We start from the raw sequence: 23,876 nt of genomic DNA on the forward strand, positions 1-23,876 counted from the left end.
GAGTTTCCTGCAAGTGACTTCTCTTTTACATATTCAAATTACAGAAATTTTTTATTCATAAAGAGATTTTACAAAATAAAATTCACGTGACTATTGTGGTATATAATTATATTAGATTGTCAAACTCTTTTTTCTATTAAAAAAAAATATAACTTGGCATTTAACCATGTTGTGAATTTATTTATTATTTTTTTTAATGAACCTAGCACTTCTCTAGCTAATGTTTTGGACACGTTGAAGTATTTTCTGGGCCATTGCTTAGACTATTGAGTTGACGAGCTTCGTTTTCAGTCCATTTCGACTTCACGGTTCCGAGATTTTCTCAGACATTTTCTGCTTGGACTCGTTTGTTTTCATAATCCATCTTATCTTATTTAATTATTATAATTTTTTTAAATTTTTATATAAAATAAAATAAATAATTCAATTTTTTTAAATTTTAAAATAAAATAATATTAAAAAAATATATTCTAACAATATTTTATTTAACTTTTAATTTTTATCTCAACTCATCTCATTAGTAAAATTAAAAAAGACAAATCCTCAACAATATTTATTCCATCTAAGATAAGGTTTCGTTTAGTTCATAAACTCATTTTAACTTATCATTATAATTTTTTAAATTTTAATATAAAATATAATAAATAATATAATTTTTTTAAATTTTAAAATAATAATAATTTTAAAAAATAATATTTTAATAATATTTTATTATCTCAACTCAGTTCAATTTAACGAGCCTTAACGTTGAAATTGAAATCCAAAAGATCAAAATTCCATCTCTTTTGCCGGGAAATTCCATCAAAATACCCCTTTTCCATGACTCGAAATCTGAGCCACTTCATTAGCAAATAGCAACAAAGTCTCTGTTTTGAAACAGGTCCTCTTTTTTCTTCTCTTTACCCATTTTTCTTTAGAATCTGGGATTTTTTTCCCGTTCTTACTGGAGAAACTACAAATTCTTACCTGTTTGGCAGAGTCGTAAAAAGTGAAGTTGAAACAGTCATTCCTTACCAGAAAACCACAACTTTTCCTTTCATAGAAAAATTACAGTTCTAGCGTTGTAAAATTTAACAGTTTATTTACACGAGACTTACTACAAATATCATTTAAAGAGAAATTACCATATTTGGTAAAGGAAGTTTACTACAAATGAGAATCCTAGCTTGAGCACTCTCAATATTTGGCTATTCCAATCAGAATAGTTATTTTTTTATTATATAACAATAAAATAATATGAGATAAATTTGATTTTAACTATTTCATTCATATCGAACTCTCTAATTAGATTATTTATTTATTTATTATATAATAATAAAATAATATTACTTTAAAAAATATTAAATTTTTTAATTATTAATTTCTTTAATTTTATCATTCTATCTATTATATGTGAATTAGTAATATCATATTTTAATTATATTAATGTTGCTGATGAGAAAAAGGAAAGATAAATAATTGAGAGGAAAGAAGTCGAAGAAGTCGAAACAATTTATGAGAAAGAGGAAAGAGAAATAATTGATGAAATATATATTTGATCTGTCAACGGTAATCTTCAAATTTAAAAAATATTTTGAAATTCATTGCAGCTAAAGTCTAATTATTTAGAATTTAACTAATCTATTACGATCATATAAACATTAGAAGGACGCTACCAACGGCAAAATCGTGCTCATGAAGGAATTATACCAAACTGCGCACTTAAAATTGTACTCCCAAAAGGACCATGCCATATAGACACCCCAACCCTTCTACTACTCGGTACATTCCAGGGCAAATGATTCATTTTTTGGATTGAGAGAAGCTAACATCTCTCTAACTTAACGGAGGCATCTCCACAGGGTTCTCCAAGGCTCTTTCTTTGGTAGCAGGTTGGCTGAGATTGTTACAGACATAGCTGGAAATTGCATCAACATACCAGTTTGTGTGAGAAGATAATTAGAGAGAAAAATATTTCTTAGAAAGATATTCGTGATCAACATTGTGCACTCGTACCTTGAATTAAAACAGAGTATAAACAAAGATCTAGTACTAAAGCTTTGCTGTCAATACAGAGTCATAATTCATCATACTCTTCATTTATTCAGTTGCTATTGTGAGGTTTGATTTGTAGTTAGTATTATTGTTATTACAAAATGAAATAGAATAGTATAAGAAAACCCAAAGCCATCAACGACCTAAACCATTCCATGCTTGGTCTATTGGTCAGTCCGACATTTTAACAAGCATCTCTTGTGCGGGCGACAATGCCCAATAAGGCACCCAACGGAACTCAAGATGCGTCTCCGTGTCCACTTCAAAATCAGGACAGGCTTTTAAGACGTGTCTTGTTACAAATCCATCGATATTTACAAATCCAACAAAGCTCTTGGATCATATATGATCAAAGGGACCTAACTATCTAAAATAATTGAAAAAAAAAACTATAAAAATAAAATAAACCTAGACTCAAACAAAGAAGGCAAATAAAAAAGGGTAGTGCTTGCCACTCAAGTTTGTCCACTTGTGTGCCTTTTGAGTTTTGTGTAAATTGTACTTTTGTTATTTTAAATATTTTTTATACATCTTTGAATATTTTTAAAAAATAAAAAAATACCAATATATTAATAATCACCCGTAAATTTTTTTTAAAAGAAAATATATTAACCGTCAAATTGAGGTGCAAATTTAGAGGCATAGTATTTTTTCCAATAAAATCCCCGACAGAAATTGCTCATCAGACTTGTTTCTTCCGAAGCTTAACTGAAAAAACTAGATCTGCTTCATTTACCAAAACCAGCATAAAACAAAAAAGTCAAAAACTGTTATGTGACAGCATTTTCGACAGACTCCTCATGGTTCATGCACCATATGATATCTCGTTTTTACGACACCAAAATCACAAAGAAATCTGCACTTACATTCAAGACGAAACATCAGCAAGGATTCGGTGTAACCCAAATTGGAGGCCCGTGTACCTGCGAGTGCGGATTTCGCTGATAACAGGGTAATGGTTCGATGCTTCCATCCCATATCTTGAAGATGCCCAAATCATACTCTCCAAAATCACTATCAAGATTGAATTCACAGTCATCGTCTGTGAAATATATACAGTTCCCTAAACATCCCGGAAAATCAGAAGCCTGTAACGAGAAGGATGAATTTTCTCCGATAAACAACATCCGGTCACCCAAGCTTGTAACTTTCTCCCACTGGGGCCCGCTCCAAACCATTCTGAACACCTCAAACCGCACCGTTTTGTAGAACGCGTTCAGCGAGTATGGGGCGATGTCATCGTAATGAAGTTCTACGTACCGCGTTACCATCAACAATTCATCCCCTGAATTTACCAAATATCTCATGTCGCCACGGGATTCGATTGGCATTCTGATAATTGAGACGCTCGGCGACTCGCTGTGTAAATCGCACACCGCGATAGCGCCTTGCTTGTCCACCGCGTAGAATAAGTCCTTATGATATATAACGTCCTCGCAGAAAAACCTCGCGCTGTGTAACAGTGTCCAAGATTGGTCGCCGTTCTTGCAGTACGCTAAAATATCTGGTTGAAGGAGAATTGCCAGCGCGATGAAGTTTTTATTATTGTTGTTATCACTCTGCGGGCTTGAGGAGAGAACCACTTTCTTGATAAACGAGTCGCGCATTTCCCTCAAACCACGCCGGTGGATGTCCCGAAGGTGCCTCGAAGCTCGTATTCTTTACCGACTTCGGAGTAATTGAAGCTCAGGACGTAGGGGAAGGTGGAGAGCGGAGGGAGGTGAATCTTGGATCGAGTGAAAGGGTTGAGGAGAAGGACTTCTGGGGTTTCGCCTAGGATCACGACCCAACCGTGGGAGGATCCGCAGCGGCGCTTGCGGTGAGAGGCGGCTTCAGGAAGCTCGAGGAGGTGGAGTGACTGGGCAGACAGGTCAAAAAACGCGAGATGGGATTGGAGAGATTGGGTGTAGGGAAGCATAAGCCAAGGCAGCTGAGGAGGTAGGTGGCGCGGAATGTTTGAGACGGAGGATCGCCAGCTGTGACAGACGGCTCGGAATCGGAGGTAATCGGCGTAAACGGTGAGGCACTTTGAGATTGACTCGAAGAGTTCTCGCGGGAGTTGAGTCCAGTCGACGGCCATTTCTACGAATTTTTCAATTTTGGAGAATTCCCTTCAAACAAACCATTCAAATTCTCGTGGATTAGAAACACAGCTTTATACTTGGGGAACGGGCGGAACTTGAGAGCGTCTCCTTCAATGCTTACCATGACATTGACCGTCTACGTAGGACTCCCAAGTCGTCCTTGGGGCTCGAGCAGACCCACGCTTACGATCACGACGAGAAATGACAATTCAGCCAGCTATAAGGCTAACACACGGCAAGGATTGCGTATCTCAAATGGCAACTTTTTTATTTTTATTTTTATTGTTTCTTTCACATTATGTTCCTTGCATGTTTCTACTTTACGTAGTGGAAGGAATCGAAGGATGACACTCGCAATTGACAACTCGATGAAAATGACATGTTTTGTTCTTTCCTCCCTCCCAACGACAGGTTCTGGCTTAAATCTTAAGCGTCTCTGCATAAAGGACCGAGGGTAATTGCCAATTGGTATGGCCTGATTCGCTCAACTATATACCGGAGATGTACATTGTACGATGCCCGAAACATTTTTGACATAAAGCTTTGAGAATTTTAATAGCACTATTTTATCAAATTCTAATTTATTTATTTATAAATCGGTTGCTTGAACAAATGAATCGATCACGTATTCTGTTCACTTTCTCCGAGTTTTATTTTTAAAACTTTGATTAATCATCCTCCCACTCATCCACACTAAATTATTTGAGAAGACAAAACTTCTTCTCTGTAGATAATGACATTTCACTTTTAATAAAAAAAACTCCGTAAAATGCTCGAATGACGAATTCTTGGTGTATTGCACTCAAAGCAGCATGGCATTAGACCTTGTTCGAATTGTCTGAAAGTCCCAATGAAAATTAAGCTAACATGGGTAGCGAAGACAGGAGGGAAACGCAGAGACAGAGAAGGAACCAAAAACAAGAGCTTTAAACGAAGGCGACAAGCTACTTGGTGAATGTATTGGAGAGATCTTGGACTTGAAAGAAGGTCAGTTACTGGGTCCTAAGACAAATGAAAATTTTATACACCACAATACTATCCTACTTTCATTCTACTATGTATTATGTAAGATGCAATTCATTTATCACCATTTTATAATCTTTTATTAGAAGATTCTTTATTATCCAATAGTGATAAACACGCTGCATCTTAAACAGTGGGATGAGAGTATGCATATAACATTACTTTTTCCTAGAGTGATGGTTCTTCTCACTCTCACACCAAAACAACAAAAGGGTTTTAAGTTCGAATAAGGAATCCATCAATAAAGAAACCCAACAAAACTCCTCAATCAAATTTGGTTAAAGAACCTGAACTTCATTAATGTATTCTTAAAATAAAAACCATACTCCCTCAGGCTTGTGGTTCCTCTGAAGCATCGATCCAAAATGCTTCATCTATTCACTTCATACAAAATCACTTTGGTAAAAGCTATCTGACTTTTTGAATTCACTATTGGTACAGGTTTTCCATCGGAGAATGACATATCACATCAATTGGGAAAGACTGGAGCAGAATCCCCTTTTGTTTTTCATTTTTCTAGCGTGTTTGTCAAGTCTAATAACAAGTAAATTAACCATGCCATGGATAAAGGAAAAGGCTCTTCTATAACATCTCAGCATGCATTTGAGTGCCTCTCATCTGAATAATTCACCATAATGCACAAATCCAATATACAAATCTCACCCAATTAGGAAAGGATGCTAAATTCACCATTTCGTGAGATTTCATACGCAATAAAACAATGCACAAATCCAATATACAAATCTCACCCAATTAGGAAAGGATGCTAAATTCACCACTTCGTGAGATTTCATACGCAATACAAGGAGTAATTCACACACAAGATACATGGAAAAAGTAATTCTATATACAACAAAGGAGTCTTTGCAAGTACTTACAGTCAAGACGCGTTATTATCATGGATTTGGTGTAACCCAAATTGGAGGCCCGTGTATCTGAGAGTGCGAACTTCGCCGATAACAAGGTAAAGGTTCAATGCTTCCATCACATAACTTGAAGATGCCTAAATCATAGTCTCCAAAGGCGAATTCCTCATTGAATTCGCAATAATCATCGGTGAAATAGATACAATTCCCTGAACATGCCGGAAAATCAGAAGTCGACAATGACAACGATGAATTTCCCCCCACAAACAACGTCCGGTCACCTAAGCTGGTGAGCCTCTCCCACAACGGCCCGTTCCAATTTATTCTGAAAACCTCAAATTTGACCGTTTTGAAGAATACATTCAGGTCAACGTTGTCGTTTACGAGATCCAGATACCGTGTGACCAGTAACAACTCCTCGTCGTCCTCTGAATTCGCCAGATACTGTATGTCACCCCCGAATTGACTCGGCGTTTTGATGATTGAAACCCTCGGCGACGTGCCGCTGACATCGCACACCGCTATGGAGCCGTTCTTGTCCACAGCGTAGAATAGCTCTTTGTGATATATAACGTCCTCGGAGAAAAACTTCGCGTCATGAATGAAAGTCCAGGATTCGTCGCCGTTCTTACAGAAGGCTAAATCCCCCGTCAGGTTGAGTATCGCCAGTGCAATAAAGTTGTTATCACCCGCCGGGCTCATGGAGAGAATGACTTTCTTGATAAAAGAGTCGCGCATTTCCCTCAAACTACACCTGTAGATGTCACCGGACGGGGTCGTGAGCGCATACTCTTTACCGATTTCAGAGTAATTGAAGCTGAGGACGATCGGGAAGGTGGAGAGCGGGGGGAGTTGAACCTTGACTCTGGTGAGAGGGTTTATGAGAAGGACGGCTGGGGTTTCGTCCATGATCAAGAGCCAACCATGGGAGGAGCCACAACAACGCTTTCGGTGGGAGGACTCTGGATACTTGAGGAGGCGGATTTTTTGGGCGGAGACGTCAAAGAAGGCGCGGTGGGATTGAGATTGGGATCGGGTATGAGGAAGCATGAGCCAGGGGAGTTGGGGAGGGAGGTGGCGTGGGGTCTTCGGGACGGAGGATCGCCAGCAGTGACAAACGGATCGAAATCGAAGGTAATCGGCATAAATGGTGAGGTTGTTGGAGATTGATTCCAGGAGTTCACCGGGAAGTTGGGTCCAGTCGACGGCCATTTTCTATGGATTTACTGTGTTACAGGAATCATAGCCCTTGGTACTCTCAGGATTCGGAATGCGGCTAAAATCTCAACGTCTTCCTTCGATACCTCTGGACCCCTGGTGAGCCCCTCTTTCTCGCATTTGATATTGAGGCCCGCACTTGTGCAAAAATGATGAGCCCTTCTTCGTCGCATTTGAGATTTAGGGTGCGTTTGGTTACCAAACTCACCTCAATTTATCTTAACTCATCATTATAATTTTTTTAAATTTTAATATAAAATATAATAAACAATTCAACTTTTTTAAATTTTAAAATAATAATAATATTAAAAAATAATATTCTAACAATATTTTATCATCACAACTCAACTCAACTCAACTCATTTTAACATCCACACACATCCTTAGTCCCACACTTACATAAACAGGGAGAATTACGACATATGAAAAAAAAAATGATTTACAAGTAAATTTATGAATCCAGTAGGGGTCGGCCCCCTCGTGCCGCGGGGCGGATCGCCCTGTCTAGCCTATGCGGGGGGCGGGATGGGAGTGAATCCCGCCTCGTAGATACCCTGTCCAGCATCTATATATATATTAATATATTATATATTTATATAAAAAAAAAACTCAAGCATGAAACGACGTTGTTTCATGTCTAGGTTTATAGCAAAACCCACAGCACCCCCCTCCCGATTCCCATTTCCCCTCTTAGTTCTCCCTCGCTCTCAGTCTCTCCCTCTTTCTAAGTTCCCGTCGCCGCACCCGGTCCCTCTCTCTTCATTTCCGTCACCGAAGGTAAGAAACCCTAAATTCAAAATTTTATTATTTTTGTGATTTATATTTTTAATGAAGATTTGAGGAATGATGAGATTTATCGGAGATGTAGGATGAGATTTTGTGAATTGTGTGCTGTGGAACTTAGATTGTGCATGTAGTTTGAACTTTGAATGAGTCCCGTGAGTCTCGTCCGTTTGTTTTTTTTTTTTTTTTTTTGTTTGCATTATGTAATGTGTGCAAATCACTGACTAATATTATTATTTGTGTCTAATTAATTCGGATTGGAATCCTAAATTAATTTAGGACTCCAATCCGAAACCCTAAATTAATTTAAGGGTTTCAATCTTTGCAACCCCTAAATTAATTTAGGGTTTCGAAATACCCTAAATTAATTTGCCTCAACAAAATTTAATATGTCATAGTGGTGATTTTCAGTAATTCCAATAACAATTAACAAACCTCATGTGGATGATTTACTTGAATTGACTAGTTTTGTAAGGTTCAACAGTTCAAGTGCCACGCACTCAATTTGTTTTGGATTTGAGAAATATGTAACAATGGTTACCCACCCTTCACATCAACGTTAATGGCAGTTATCACAAATGAATCTAACAAATTGCTAACAATATCCAATAATAATTTACAATTAAAAAGTAATCTAAAACTCGTACGAAATAAATTTACATCCCAATATAAACATTAATTATCACCAAAATGTTCACATAACAAACCATATATCATAAACTGAACATACTAACCTCCCATTTTACAGATATGTACATCTATACACAAATATCATGTCTCCAAAGTGTTCAATGTTTACAATATTATCCTTCTAAAAAACTTGTTTGAAGAGTAGGACTGTAGTGGAACTACCACGTTAACATTATAATAATCTTAGTAAGTTAGCCCCGAAGACTACACTCATGAAAATTATGCAATCACATATATTAAAAATATTCATATTAAAAAGACTCATTTTTTTTTCTTCGAAAATTTTCACCACTATGACGTATTAAATTTTATGTTCATTATATAGTTGTTATGCTTATAGTCTTTCAAGTCTAAGAAACTATATTGTTAATATACTTTACTACATTTATAACGAAAGTACTCAATATTTTTTTTTTATCGTGTTTTCGTAGTAGTTCTGAATATATATATGAATGTCAAGTGATACTTTTTTTTATTCTACTTTTTTTTATGTTCATTATATAGTTGCTATGTTTTCTATAATTTCAGATTTATTGTTTACTTGAGTTTATGGATATGCCAGCAGATTCTAGTGCGAACTCTCCTTTCATGGCCAATGGCACCCCTTCCCCTACATCTATACCTACCCTTCCTACTCATACCCCTACCATTATCCCTAGCCAACGGCACCTTGCCCCCTCCCAAGTCCAGCAAGAAACCTGTTTTAATAGTTTGGAGTCATTTCACCAAACTAGAGGGTGGTGACTCAAATAACCCCTAAGCCAAGTGTAACTATTGTGAGAAAATTTATGGATGTCATTATAAGAAACAAAGCACCTCACAATTAAAGATGCACTTAGAAGAGCAATGCAAAAAAAGTCCAATATTAAAATCATTACAAGAGAAAAACCAATCTAGGCTAGAAATTAGACTTCAAAAAATGGCGGATGAGACTAGTGGGGGTGCAACTTTGAGGGGGTATACTAAGTATGATCCTGATGAGTGTAAAAGACACCTAACTCGTATGGTCATAATGGACGAGCTACCTTTTCAACTTGTTGATGGGAAAGGGTTCCAAGCGTATTTTCGCTACTTGGAACCAAGGTTTAATATTCATTCTCGTCACACGGTGACAAAGGATGTAAAAAAATATTTTTACATTGAAAATGAAAAGTTGAAGGGTCAATTGGCGGATCAATTTGTTTGTTTCACCACTGACACTTGGACATTGATTCAAAATTTTAATTATATGTCTTTGACTGTACATTTTATTGATTGTCATTGGACATTGCAAAAAAAATTATAAAATTTTGTAAAATCATTGATCATAAGGGTGAGACAATTGAGAAGGTCTTGGAGGCCACAATAAAGGAGTGGGGGTTGACCCGAGTTGTTACAGTCACAGTCAATAATGCCTCGTCTGACGATGTCGTATTGGAACATCTGAAGACCCATCTTAAAGAGGCAAATAAGACACTCATGGGTGGTGAGTGTCTACATGTGAGATGTGCGGCACATATTCTGAATTTGATTGTCACTGACCAGGGTGTAAATTTAAACCGGAAAACCGGACCGGACCGGACCGGTTGGTCCGGTTTTGAACCGGTTCGATCCTGAACCGGTTCCTATATTATGAAAACCGGTCGGAACCGGTCCGGTTTCGGTTCTGTAGTTTCCGGAACCGGACCGGTTGAAAAAAATATATATCTAAAAATTAATTTATATATTATACAAAACATTTATATATATATAAGTTTTATATATAGTATATAATTATATATTAAATTTATATATATAATATATAATTATATATTATATATGAAATAATTTCATATTATAATTTATAAATTATAACATAAAATATTAATCTGAAATATGAACATTTGTAATTTATTTGATCATATGTTATTAATATATTTATATCTAAGATAATGTTATTATAATTTATAAAATAAAATTTTAATCTTAAAGATGAAAATTTAATTGATCATATGCTTTAAACATAATATATATATTAAATTATTAATAATATTTTATCATAAAAAGTAACATTTTATTATATATTTTTTACATTTTAAAAAAATCGAAAAACAGGACAGGACCGGACCTGAAACCGATAAAACCGAATGTACCAGTTTAGGAGGGTAACCGAGGCGTAATCAGTTTTGAAAAATAAAAAACCGGTACATACCAGTTCGATCCTAGATTTTGTCCAAAACCAGACTGGACCGGACCGGTTACACCCCTAGTCACTGATGGTTTGAGGGATTTTCATGACTCGATTGCTCGGGTTAAGACTGCTATGAGATGGGTGAGATCTTCTCCTTCGAGGTCGGAGAAATTCAAGGTTGCTGCGAGATCTACGGGCCTAACATCTAAGAAGAGCCTTTGTACTGATATGCTTGCACGATGGAACTCAATATTTCTGATGTTGGAGGCGGCCCAAGAATATAAGCTGGCATTTGTATTATTGGGTGACGAAGACATCCAATATGTTAAATATTTTGATGATCACGAGGGATTGGGGAAACCCGTAGATGATGATTGGAAAATTTTAGCTATTTTTATAGAGTTTTTGAGGTTTTTTTTACGATATCACCACGAGGCTATCTAGAACTTTGTACCCTACATCCAATGTTGTATGTCAGCAAATATGTAGGGTAAAAGAAGAATTACATGACATGGTCGCGAGTGGTCACATTAGGCTGCGGGAGATAACATTGATTATGAGGACAAAGTACAACAAGTATTGGGAAGATTTAACTAGGGCTAATATTTTGTTATATGTAGTTGTCGTCTTTGACCCGAGATATAAGTTGGATGGCATGATATTTGGATTGGGCCTTGCGTACGGGCAAGTATGGGCAGAGCTTATTGCAGTAAGAGTTCGAGAAACCCTTACTAGATTATTTGATGAGTTTTCCACCTTGCGGGGTGGTAATATTGCGGCACCTACACCTACCCCCTTAGCCTCAGGCTCACAGTTTCCTGAAGTCGAGGTTGGGAAAAGACATAGATTGGAGTGGGGTGAGAGATATGAGCAGACCCCCTTCCTCTGGAGTTCTGTAGAGGCTCAGTCAGAAATAGACAGATACTTAGCAGCAGAGATTCTACCACTTTCACGAGATTTCGATATATTAAGTTGGTAGAAGGTGAATGCCGTGAAGTATCCCATCCTTGGAGAGATAGCCCGCACACTTTTGGTCATCCCTGTTAGCACCGTAGTCTCAAAGTCGGCCTTTGGCACCGGAGGGCGTGTATTAGATTCATTTCGGAGTTCATTAGCTCCTGCCACTGTAGAGGCTTTGATTTGCATACAAAATTGGATTAAGAGAACTCCAATTCATGTTCCGAATGTTTTTGAGTATGAGGAGGCCGACGTCGAGGAGGAGGGTGATGATCAGTCTGGATCTGATATTTATTTTAATTTCATTTTCTAATTTCTTATTTTAATTTATTTATTTTCATTTAATTAGTATTCATTAATTTGATTTCAAATTTAATACTTATAGTGATACATGAGACAGCGTCTACGGCTACCTTCGATGCAGTATGATTTTGTATTGGACCCACCATTGCCATGGTTTGCACAATTTCTCCCTTAATTATTTTTTGCATTTAAAATTTTGTTTCATCTTTATAACTTTTTAATTCTAATTTGTTTTATTTTTAACTTATTAATATTTCAGGTTTTATAACTTATTAACTTTTATGATCTTGATTTTCAGTCTCACAGCAATCGACACAACAGTCACAACTCACTACTCAGTGAACTCACCGCTACGGCTCCACTCCAAAAGCAAATTGATCAAATTGAAAAATTATGATTTTGTTAATTTACAATTAATTGTAATGTTGATACAATAGTTAATTGTACAATTTGTAATATTTATTTTTTTTAAAGGAGTTTGTAATAGTGTAATAGTTTATTAGTTCTCTTAATTTATATAATTGTAAACTATTTATTTTAGTATAGTGTCTTACTGCCTTAGTGATGATTATTACTTAATTAGTTAATAGTTGAAACTTAATATCTACTTAATAGTTCAATCTATGATTCTAGATATATATATTATTATTTTTCTGTTTTTAAATCTATATATATTTTAATCTAAATAATGGGCTCAAAGTGGCCCAAAAATAAATTCTGGGCCCAAAGTAGCCCAAAAACCTATTCTGGACCATTTAGGGTCCAAAAAAATGTAGGGATGCGAGGTGCGGACGGGGGCAGGGCCATGCAGGGGCGGGGGAGAGGTGGCCCCGGCCCATAGGGGCGGATATCACCTCTAGAATCCAGTGTCGGATTGGTATTGACTTTATTAAAATTATCTTTAAAATTCAATGAAAATTACATATTTTTAATAAATCTAAAATCTTTCTATCCATAACTCTATATTAGATTAATCATTAGATTAATCAAAATAATAATATAATATTTTTTTAAAGATATTTTGTTTCATATTTTACAATTATACTAACCATATGTACATTAATAATTTAATTTGATACTTAAATTATTATTTTTTAACTATTTTTTTTCTCAACCTAATTACTCACATCATACTCATGTAGCCTCATCATCTATTACTTGTTTACTATAATTATTGCTTGCTAGATTCAATGACTCCCATTCTATCACTATATGCCAAGTACTTGTTTACCTGTATTGGTACCTATATATGAAAAATAAAAAAATGTTGTGGGATTAAATCGGAATAAAAAACATATTTGGTTGGTGAACAGTAACATTTCAAATATGAAGAAAAATAGTGTTTTATTGTAGTTTACAGTTTTCAAATTATCTTTTGATTAATCTAATATAACTGTGTTTGAGAGAAATAAACTATATTTTATATTTGACTAAACTTTTGATAAAGTCAATATCAATACTCAAAAAAGATGCCTTGCAAATAGTGCATAATTTGTCAAGTGCAAACTAGATTAGAGTTAGGTAGGTTGGTTAATTGAAGCTTTGCTCAATTCCTATGCTATATGGTCAGCTAAGCACATTAGAAGAGAAGTCAATCAAGCTGCTGATATTCTTGTTCAAAAAGCTTTATCCCTACAAGAAGATTTTATAGGCATAGAAGAAATTCTATCTTGTATTTAATTATTGTATCTCAAGAGATGTTGTAAGACTTGTTGAGCAATAAAATTATTCTTTTTATCAAAAAAATTATGAAATCATTTTTATTATAAAATAAATTTAACGTATTATATGAATATGTTTTGTAGAATTAAATTTATAAATATAATATATTAGATTATAAAATTATTTTTATTATAAAATAGATTTATCTTACGAAGATTATAAGATCTCTTTGTATATATTTATATTTATTTTTATAAAATTTTTTATATCTGTAACATTTATATAAAGAAAAAGTGAGTGAAAACTAAAAAAAAAAACGCCACCAATAAATCATTACAAATATGTATTTGATTTTTGAGTTTCATATTTATTTTTCATTATTTACGCTCGCGTCTTAAATTTCTTGCATAAATGTAAAATTAGTATTCATTTCAATAAATTAATGTCTAAATTTTTAATTTTCGTAAAATTAATATCTGCTATTAATCTTTCGTTAAAAGGTTATGAGAAAATTGCGACGTATTGGAATGTCAGATATGTCAGTCAGGTGTTAAATCAGTTTGACGATGAAGTTAGCTTAATGCTTAAGAACTGGGCACACAGCGTGCACAAGACCACACATGTTATCCTACACCCGCGGCGTAGAGCCGTGAATGGAGAAAGATGATCACGACGCGATAACACGGACATTAGTAAACCAGATCGGCGGCAGGAGTTACTGGACTGCATTGAACGCCTTGTTACTTCCGAGTCAGCGACTCCAGCGTCGCACTCCTACTGACTACTGTTGAATGTGAACATTCCCTCCATCCACCGCGTAAACAAACTGCCGAAGAGACAGAGGTAGAGATTCCCCAACCCAATTCAAAAAGGAAAATATTTGTAAAGATATAGATCAGATTGTAAAGATATTTGTGGGTTTACTGATCCTTGTGTCGGTAACAGTTCTCATTCATAAAAGCCAATTCCCTTTTCCTTTCATTCCAATAGAGAGAATTCGGAACCTGCTGCTTTAGTTGCGTAAAAGGCAAAAAGCGAATCGTTTATCGAGTAACTTCGAGATTCTCTGATTGCTTTTTTTTTTTTTTTTTCCCGTCTTATGGATGGTATTGCGTGATTCCAATTTGGTTGTCTCGGTCGAATCTTCAACTTTTCGTTCTATTTATTGGTCCGAAGCGCAAGCACATAACCCACGCTTCGATTGCAACCTCGAGATTTGTGTCTGTGGCTACCATTATATACTCAAACTCAAGTTTTTCTATTCTTTCTCGTTGATTTTTCTTTGTTACAATGCCTGCTAGATGTTACTGCATGGCTAACCTATTTGGGTTTCAGTTTGTAACTGTTGCATAAGCATTGGTTCTTATATGATTCGGAAACATGTAAAGAATTACGCTTCTTTAGCCATGTGCCAGGGTAACTCTTCATGTGACATGTCTCTTAGCAAAATTGTCAGTTTATAAATTGTAGCAGCATCTACAAGACAATTATGCTTTAAGCTTTTTTTTTTCCGCAGTCGGATTCCTGCCATTCTATCTGTTTTGAGGAAAGTAGTACCAGGGTGAGGAAAGGGAAGTGTTAACATTGATTAGATGTGTTGCGCATGGCATCGTTTCTCCTCTCTCATTTGAATATCAAAGAGGTCTCTAATGTTTCTCTCGATGCCTATGTATAAGTCGAACAGTAGCCTTAAGTTGTGAGTCTGATGTGGATGCAGGAGATCTGTTGGTGCTTTATATTGTGGGATCCGGCATCAACGTTTGGAAGACTGCCACCTGATTATTATGAGTTACCTGAGCAACGTATGAATCCTGCTTTTCATCTGGCTCTTTTACTTGGTTAATAAAATTGAGGGCCGGACGGCTTTGTTTGCCCCAGCTTTGCGAATCGCATCCCCGCGCAACGACATTGTGTGTGCGCCCCTTACCGTTCTCGCTCAGTGTTTGCAACGGCTGGGGAGGCAGATTTTTTTAAACAAATTGTTTCTTCATACATGAATACTTTTCAATGAAGTTTTTTAACCTGCTTTTTGCTTTTCTTTGTCTAACCTTATCGTTGGTTAATTGCAGGATTTTGATGAAAGTAATGGGCAGAATGATCTGGGTATGCCTCTTTTCCCTTTGGAAATGCATTTCATTCTTTGGTATCTTACTAATGAGAACATTGGTGGAATTAAAATGGCTGTAAGTCATGAATTGAAATAAAATATGCTTTCTCCCATTAAGGATGGAATCTAGTATCTTAATATATCAATGCCTGCAAGCTGTACCTCTGAAGTGACATAGTTCAGCCTTGTCAATTGTTTTGTGTTTCACTTGCATGGTTATGGTTAGAAAATGTGGTTAGATATAGAATGATATGAACATAATGGTTTTGAGTAAGGTAAATTAAATATTAATTAGATGATGAGAGCTATACAATTCTGCTATTTTTGTGTGATGATACACATACTCATATAAATGGAAAGCAAAGCCTTTCAAAATATATATATATATATATATATATATATATAAATGGAAAGCAAAGAAAATAAATAAATTAAAGTGAAATTATCGTTTCAGGAAATGACAACTAAAATGTTTGAATCATGAACGAAATGGGAGATAGAAAATATAAAGTTGACTTCAATGGTCACACAAGAAATTAATAGGATAATTATGAACTTCTATAAAATAAAGCTCAGAAAAAGAACTTGACTGCAGTTTTCAAAGTTTTTAACTTGATTGCATCTTTTTTAACACCAGGGACCAAAATAGAGCCTCATATTTTTTTTCCGGATTAAAAGAGGCATGCCCTATTTTTTATTAGTGAAATAAACATAAGCCATAATCTGTAAGATTAACTGTTATTTTTTAAAATAGGGTTTGTAAAGGAAAAGACATGGACATTTCTAATGATTCTAAATCATGGTTTTGGATTCATTTGCAGGTGCAGTCATACGCAATGGAAGGGAAATTCTTTTCCAGGTAAATTTGCCAAGGATGTTGTCTGGGCTTCGTTTGGATACTTTAGAATATCTCAGTATATCTATGAATAGTAGTGAAATGGTTTGTGAATAGTAGTGAAATGATTTGAATTAAGATGTTTATTGGGTTTTGGGAAAGGAGAGAGAAAATGTTGAATAAAAATATTATAAAATTAAAATATTGTTTGAATATAATTTTTTAATATTATTTTTGTTTTGAAATTTGAAAAAGTTGTATTGTTTTTTGTGTTTTGTTTGAAGGTTTGGGAAAGTTGTAATGATTAGATGAAAGAGTTGGAGATTTGAAATTGAAATGTGTTTTGTGTTTAAGTAATGTTTGGGAATGAAATGTTCAAGAATATTTGAGTATACCTGAGAATATTCTTGTACACAAACGGGGCCTAATGTAACCATAGAACTAAAAGACATAGCAGGGACCATTATCGTCACTCTATATTCTACACATAAAATCTGTTATCTGTATGTAACAGAACAAATTAGGATTAATTCCTTTTCCCTCCACAAACTACCCACACACATCATTAACAAGTATCATTTTACGTGCAAGTGGCAATAAGGTGGTAGTTCATGAGGGAAAAAGGGAATTAAGCCAACAATTTAATTTATCCAAATAGGAATTTTCATGTATCTAATACTGAAGCTTTTGTAGCTTTATTCTGAAACATGCTAGGCTTTGGTTACATTCAATCACATTTTAACGGATCTAAGTATTTGAATGCTTGAACCTGCTATGAACATTGAAGCACATAGATGATGACATGATTAAAAATGCTCTACAGGCTTTTAACTGGGAGTCTAATAAACATGATTGGTGGAGAAATTTGGAAAGCAAAGTTCCTGATATGGCAAAATCTGGATTTACTTCAGCATGGTTGCCACCAGCAAGTCATTCCATCTCACCTGAAGGTTGGAGGCCTCAATACATTAAACATCCAAAAATCACATGTTGTCTTTTTAGCAGATACTTGACTAGTTTACTATTTTTGTTATCATTTTCCTCTCAATTACAGGTTACCTTCCACAGAACCTTTATTCCCTCAATTCTTCATATGGTTCGGAGCACCTTTTGAAAACTTTACTTCAAAAAATGAAGCAATACAAAGTTAGAGCAATGGCTGACATTGTAATCAATCATCGCATTGGTACTACCCAAGGGCATGGGGGAATGTATAACCGCTATGATGGAATTCCTTTAGCATGGGATGAACATGCTGTCACGTCTTGTACTGGTGGATTGGTAAAGATAATTATTGTAGCTAAATCTTTCCTATTAAACAAAACTTATTGCAGCTAAATCTTTACAATTGGCATGATGGGTACTATTTTTGTAATGTATCTGTACTGTCATGTTCCAGGGTAATCGAAGCACTGGAGACAATTTCCCTGGAGTTCCAAATATTGATCATTGCCAACAATTTGTTCGAAAAGATATTACTGAATGGCTCCAGTGGCTACGCAAGAGTGTTGGCTTTCAGGATTTTCGTTTTGATTTTGCAAGAGGGTAATGTTCCTACATTCCGAAAACAATTTTGCTTTAATTGGATTTACTTGGCTCATTCTTCATGTCTCTGTAATGCTTTGATTTAGCTATTCAGCAAAATATGTGAAAGAATATATTGAAGGAGCTAAGCCAATGTTTTCTGTTGGGGAGTACTGGGATTCTTGCAACTACAATGATCAAGGCTTGGACTATAACCAAGGTATTCTACTTCATTTATGTTTTTCAGGGACCAGAAATTGGTTTTAAAAATTGTGGAATGAAAAATGAGAAAAATAGAAAATAATAAAGCAACTCTTGATGTTCACTGCATAACCAAGATGTTTCTTGTAGTATTTTATATATGTTTTGTAGGATAGACGTACTAGTTATTTTTGGCTTTGGAGTCTGATAACTTGTAGACATGAAGTTATCTTGATTTGCACTATTTTATCATATTGGATATCATATTCTCTTGATGCTCTTCTTTTAACATATATTTTCTGATGTATGTCTGAAGCACTTCAGGTAAAGGCACACATTCCTCACATAATTGGTCATTTGAGCATTGTTGCTTCCTATGAAGTTTTCTTTTATTTCCTGTTAAAATGCATCCCTGTTGGGCAAGGATGGTTATTCCCTGTCCTTTTAAGTTTTATTCTCAAGTTTTGTCTGGGTACAGAGCTTATTTGCTAGAGTAGTGAGTTAGCTTTTTAAGAGATGTGTGGAATACTGGATGGTATCATGCAAGATATGCAGTTTTAGAGAATGCTATGCTATATCAAACCCTTCTAGAAGACGGGGTTGATGAGGTGTCCCTACCAGATCCTTTTCCAGAACATTTTTTTGTCTCATATTAAATGTTTCTCCTACGTATATGGAATGGATAGAATGAGGGCAGAATATAGAAATCAGCTCCTCCTTTCACTATTTCTTTCTCCATAACAACTGTGTGGTATTGGAGCAAGGACATTAGTCCTTTCCTTGTTCTGGTAGCCTTCTTCACGTCTTATTCCTTTTTTTCGATCTTTTCTTTTTCTTCTATTTCTCCATTCCTTATTTCTTTGCATCTGGTTGCTGTTTTTAGTGGTAGCTTCCAACATTAGGATGTTGTGGATGGGTGTATGCAGACGGATTGGTTTGTTGTCATCTCCACCACCATCATATCATTGTTTAAACTCTGGTAGAGGAGCAACAGACAAGTAAATGGCTGACATGGTTACTGATTTCAGGACATGAGAGGTTACCCAGGGTGTTGAGTTTTTGGTTGGTTGGAGTTTCTGTGGCCCTTCCTAGTCGATTCATGGCAATTGATAGTGGTTCTCGGTGGTTGTATGCTGGTTGGTTTTCTGATCGTAGAGTTTTCTGTTGCTGTTGCCCTATTGGATATTGTTAGCCTTAGTGTCTGCTGAAGTGGTCATCCTCGATGTTATCTGGGAAGTTTTCGGCCAGTTCATGGTGGTTTGCGGTGGCCTCCAATGAAGAGTGTTGCCTTGCCTCACTGGTTGCTCATTTGGGTGTATCTGATGGTGTCTTCATTGCCAATGGTATTTGTTGGTGTTGGCATTGGAGTTGTCGATTATTTTTTGAGCATTGCCGGTGAAGCCTCTTGCCAGAGCTGACAGGGAAGACCCCTGTTGGGATATCAGTGATTCAGTTCAGTAGTTGTTGATTGAATGACTACTTCTCAATCGGTTTGGGCACAGAGTTTGGCAAGGCTCACTTCTTTCAGTGTCATGGCCCAGATTTGTTCAGATCCAGCTCAGTTCATTTGGTCCAGAATCTCCAGATGCAACTTGGTCACGAACTAGATTGGTTTGGACCCAGCCTAGTTCATTCGGTGGTCCAGCTCGATTCGCAACCCATGCCATTTATCTAAATCCGAACGTTATTAGGATCCTATATTTGGAATTAGATCCACCCCGGGTATTGTACCTGAAAGTGTAGTTGCTCAGTTGAGTGTAGAAGCAGGCACAGATCGATGGCTTATACTGCTAGTGAGTTGACTTTATTGCAGCACTTTCTTCAAGTGCTAAGCTTCTGAAACCTACTTCTATTCAACTCTGTTGGGGTAACCAATCGGCTATATATATTGCTTCCAATCCTGTGTTCCACGAGAAGGCCAAACATATTAAAGTAGACTACCATTTTGTACGAGGCAGGATACTATAGTGTAGACATAGCTACACCATTTTTAATGTTTGCAGAACAACTTGTAGACTTTACAAAGTCATTATGTAGGAGTAAGTTTGAGTCTTTCCATTCCAAGCTGGGCTTATATGACATAAATGCTCCAGCTTTAGGGGGAGTGTTAGAGAATGCTATGCTTTATAGTACACCCTTTTAGAAGATAGGGTTGATGAAGTGTCCCTATGAGCTGTCTCTTGCCTGAATATTCCTTTGTTTCTCTGTTAATGTTTCTCCTACATATATGGGATGGAATGAGAGCTGAATATAGAAATCAGCTCCTCCATTCACTATTCTTTCTCCATAACAACTAACACAGGTTTGAAAGTTCAATATTAATTTACAAATACTAGCTTGTCCATATTGAAAGCGTGAACTTGGCTTCATTTGCCGGCAAAGAAATGCGATGTTGATATTGTAATTACATCGGTCAATATCATATGCTGTCTTATATTAAACCTCATCTTCTACAACCCCCCTTCCCCCCCCCCCCCCCCCCCCCCCCCCCCCCCCCCCCCCCCCCCCAATCCCCAAGTGTGTACCTCCCTTTTTTAAATGATGAAAATTTTTGGTCCTGTGCTTGGGACACTTCCGATTTTCTGCAGATAGCCATAGACAGCGGATAGTCAACTGGATCAATGGCACAGGACAACTTTCAACTGCATTTGACTTCACAACAAAGGGAATTCTTCAGGTATTCCAAATTGTTATGTATCCGAAATTATGCTGTCATAGGATTAGGGTATTGGGGTTTTTAAATTTATGCATTCAATATGTTAGTTAAGTTGATTAGTTAAGTTACGTCAAGAACTTCAATTTCCATTAGAAACGAATTTATTTATGTATTTCTTTGTAGGAAGCTGTTAAGGGACAATTCTGGCGACTTCGTGATGCTCAAGGGAAACCACCGGGTGTTATGGGATTCTGGCCTTCAAGAGCCATCACATTCATAGATAACCATGATACAGGCTCAACCCAGGTACCTGATGTTCTTTGCTATTGTTGCAAGAGGGCTGAGATTGTTCTTAGATCATTGATCATTGTAGGAGGTTATTGCACTTGCTTCTTGTGCTCGGTGCTCAGGCACACATGGAGACTATTTTTTTAATGCATTAAATTGCGGCAAGTGGGCATCTCCTGCTGTGTTGTGCGTCTTTCTGATGACGTCATATCTTTTATTCTTTTGCTTTCTGTCAAATTATTCTAGTGTAAACAAAATTTGGTACATGCCACCAATCCCTGGATATAAAGTTTAGGTGGCCTGTGCTAAAGGTTGGTATGAGTAACTTGAATCCAGAGTGTACACTGGACAGGTTCTGTTTGGTCCATAGAATAGCTTACCCACATAATGTCGTGATTAAAATTTTGTTAGGTTGACAGTGCCCCTCGCCTTTGTGGGCTCGTTCCAACTCCGACATTACCGGCCTAATGTATAGATTTTTCATTTGTCATGTTTATTGTATCAGTTTTTGTAGTTTCAGAAAGTAATCTTGTGTTTCACTAATAGAGACTATGAATACACTCAACATGATCATTTCATTCTTGCAGGCTCATTGGCCCTTTCCTTCAAATCACATTATGGAGGTAAGTGAACTGGTTGTATCCACGTAATATATCTGCTTAAGTTCAATTTTTGGGGTCCCAGGGTTTGTTTGTATAAATTTTGATCCTAACAAGAAAATCACTTATTAATTTAATCATCCAAGTTTTTAACTCATCTAATAGAGCAAGGTAATAACTATTGATCATCCATGTCACCAGTTTCCAATTTTCTGTGTCTATCGATACCAATATTTGCTTAGGTGCATAAATATTCTTGTTAGAGAATATTTTAGCCACAGAGATATTTCATAAAACTAAATCCACAAACTAATATAGTTTGATGTAGAATGTTAGATTGTAAAGTTACTTTTATTATAAAGTAGATCTAACGTATTATATGAAGCAATGTCAGTTTGTAGATTTACTTTTGTGGAATCTCTTTGTAACTGTAGCACTTCTATTCTTGTTAATTGTCTACCCTTTCAGGAAATTGAACAATTAGGGAACTTGTGGATACATGCAAAGTAGTTACATTAACAACTGTGTCCGAGTCCTCAACTTAAATATTTAATTTATTGGTAGAGGCAAAAGCCTGGGATGGAATTTTTTTTAGTCTAAACTTTTATGACATTATTTTCTGCAGGGCTATGCATACATTCTCACGCATCCAGGGATACCAACAGTGTTTTATGACCATTTTTACGATTGGGGTGATTCGACTCGTGACCAAATCACGAAACTGGTACGTTACCAACTATTTTCACTTGTCGAGTTGTTCTGTTTGAGCAAAAATTCTCCATAGTTAAAGCTTCTCAAATGTGATGTCTCCAGATGGACATTCGAAGGCGTCAGGACATTCACAGCCGTTCATCTATTACAATTCTGGAGGCACAGCCAAATCTCTACTCTGCAATCATTGGGGAGAAAGTGTGCATGAAGATTGGTGATGGATCCTGGTGTCCAGCTGGCAGGGAATGGACACTGGCAGCTAGTGGCCATAGATATGCAGCATGGCAGAAGTAAGGTTTTTCAGCTATTTTATTCCCTAGGCATGTGCATGTCTATTTTTGGGCTGGAGGCCCGAGGCTGAGCTTTGGTTTTTCCCAGCCGGCCACGGTGTACATAGTGTATCAATAAAAGCCCTCCAATGTCCAAGTTTGATATGGGAACCGAACCGTTGAACAGTTTTTCATTTACCTTCTCAAGTGCTTGCTAATATATACTAATATATATAGAATAATGCTACTTTGTACACTCTCACTTTGCTCATTCATTTTGACCGCTTATGTATTTTATTTAATTTTTTTTTACTTATTGAATAAGGAAGTGACTATTACTTTATTAATATATTTTTATTTTTTAAAAAATATTTAAAAATGTTAAAAAAAAGCAGACGAATTTTGCCTAGGTGGCACAACTAGCCGTCACTACTGGGCGGCAGCTTAGTATCACTTACATATTATATATATATTATATATATATATATATATATATATAGTGCAAATGTCATGCAAGCAATGAAAGGAAATTAGGATCTCAAAAAAAAAAATCTTTTTTTTTTGAATTGTGGGTCTTTTTTTTCAAAATAAAAATTTTATGTGTAATCACTTTTGTATACTTTTTGTACATTCTATTAATGTGATTAGTTGTATTATTTTTTTAATATAAAATAATCGTTTTGGTCAATTATATTAATAAAATGCATAAAAAATATGTAAAAGTGATTGAACGAGAGATAACTCTTTCCAAAATACTTTAAGAAATTTACACTCTGAACTTGACTTGTATACAACATTATGTTGCTTGCTCTGGAATTAGCTACATCATGGATAATTACTGAGACATGTTCCTAGTCCGGAGCAAAAGGAGGTGTTTCTTGCTTTATGGAATAGATCTCTTGAATGTTTCTCTTCCT

General features: G+C 35.9%; 2 protein-coding genes and 1 pseudogene across 7 annotated transcripts; 1 reads left to right on the top strand and 2 right to left on the bottom strand.

Annotated features, from left to right (window-relative positions):
* Positions 1-1,601: 1,601 nt before the first annotated feature.
* Positions 1,602-4,433, bottom strand: LOC121262979 (annotated as a pseudogene).
* A 1,273-nt stretch (positions 4,434-5,706) lies between these two features.
* Positions 5,707-7,346, bottom strand: LOC121262984 (F-box protein SKIP23-like). The gene is made up of 2 exons (XM_041165723.1): positions 5,945-7,346; positions 5,707-5,862 (listed from the first exon to the last, which is right to left on the bottom strand). The coding sequence occupies exon 1, from the start codon at positions 7,217-7,219 to the stop codon at positions 6,038-6,040; it is 1,182 nt and encodes a 393-aa protein (XP_041021657.1). The 5' UTR covers positions 7,220-7,346; the 3' UTR covers positions 5,707-5,862; positions 5,945-6,037.
* Positions 7,347-14,456: 7,110 nt separating this feature from the next.
* On the top strand, positions 14,457-23,206 carry LOC121262968 (probable alpha-amylase 2). Of its 6 annotated transcripts, XM_041165691.1 has the most exons (14): positions 14,996-15,185; positions 15,286-15,330; positions 15,487-15,571; positions 15,839-15,872; positions 16,698-16,735; positions 17,535-17,661; positions 17,766-17,992; positions 18,111-18,256; positions 18,343-18,455; positions 21,025-21,113; positions 21,276-21,398; positions 21,968-22,003; positions 22,605-22,703; positions 22,793-23,206. In XM_041165691.1, the coding sequence occupies exons 3-14, from the start codon at positions 15,554-15,556 to the stop codon at positions 22,982-22,984; spliced, it is 1,242 nt and encodes a 413-aa protein (XP_041021625.1). In that variant the 5' UTR covers positions 14,996-15,185; positions 15,286-15,330; positions 15,487-15,553; the 3' UTR covers positions 22,985-23,206. The 6 variants fall into 6 exon arrangements, with proteins under 6 accessions (XP_041021624.1, XP_041021627.1, XP_041021626.1 ...); XM_041165690.1 differs by lacking the exons at positions 14,996-15,185; positions 15,286-15,330 and adding an exon at positions 14,457-14,819; XM_041165693.1 differs by lacking the exons at positions 14,996-15,185; positions 15,286-15,330 and adding an exon at positions 14,483-14,819 and having other exon boundaries at positions 16,704-16,735.
* Positions 23,207-23,876: the final 670 nt, after the last annotated feature.

This window comes from Juglans microcarpa x Juglans regia, chromosome 4S, assembly GCF_004785595.1.
Source record: "Juglans microcarpa x Juglans regia isolate MS1-56 chromosome 4S, Jm3101_v1.0, whole genome shotgun sequence".
Classification (NCBI taxonomy): Eukaryota; Viridiplantae; Streptophyta; class Magnoliopsida; order Fagales; family Juglandaceae; genus Juglans; species Juglans microcarpa x Juglans regia.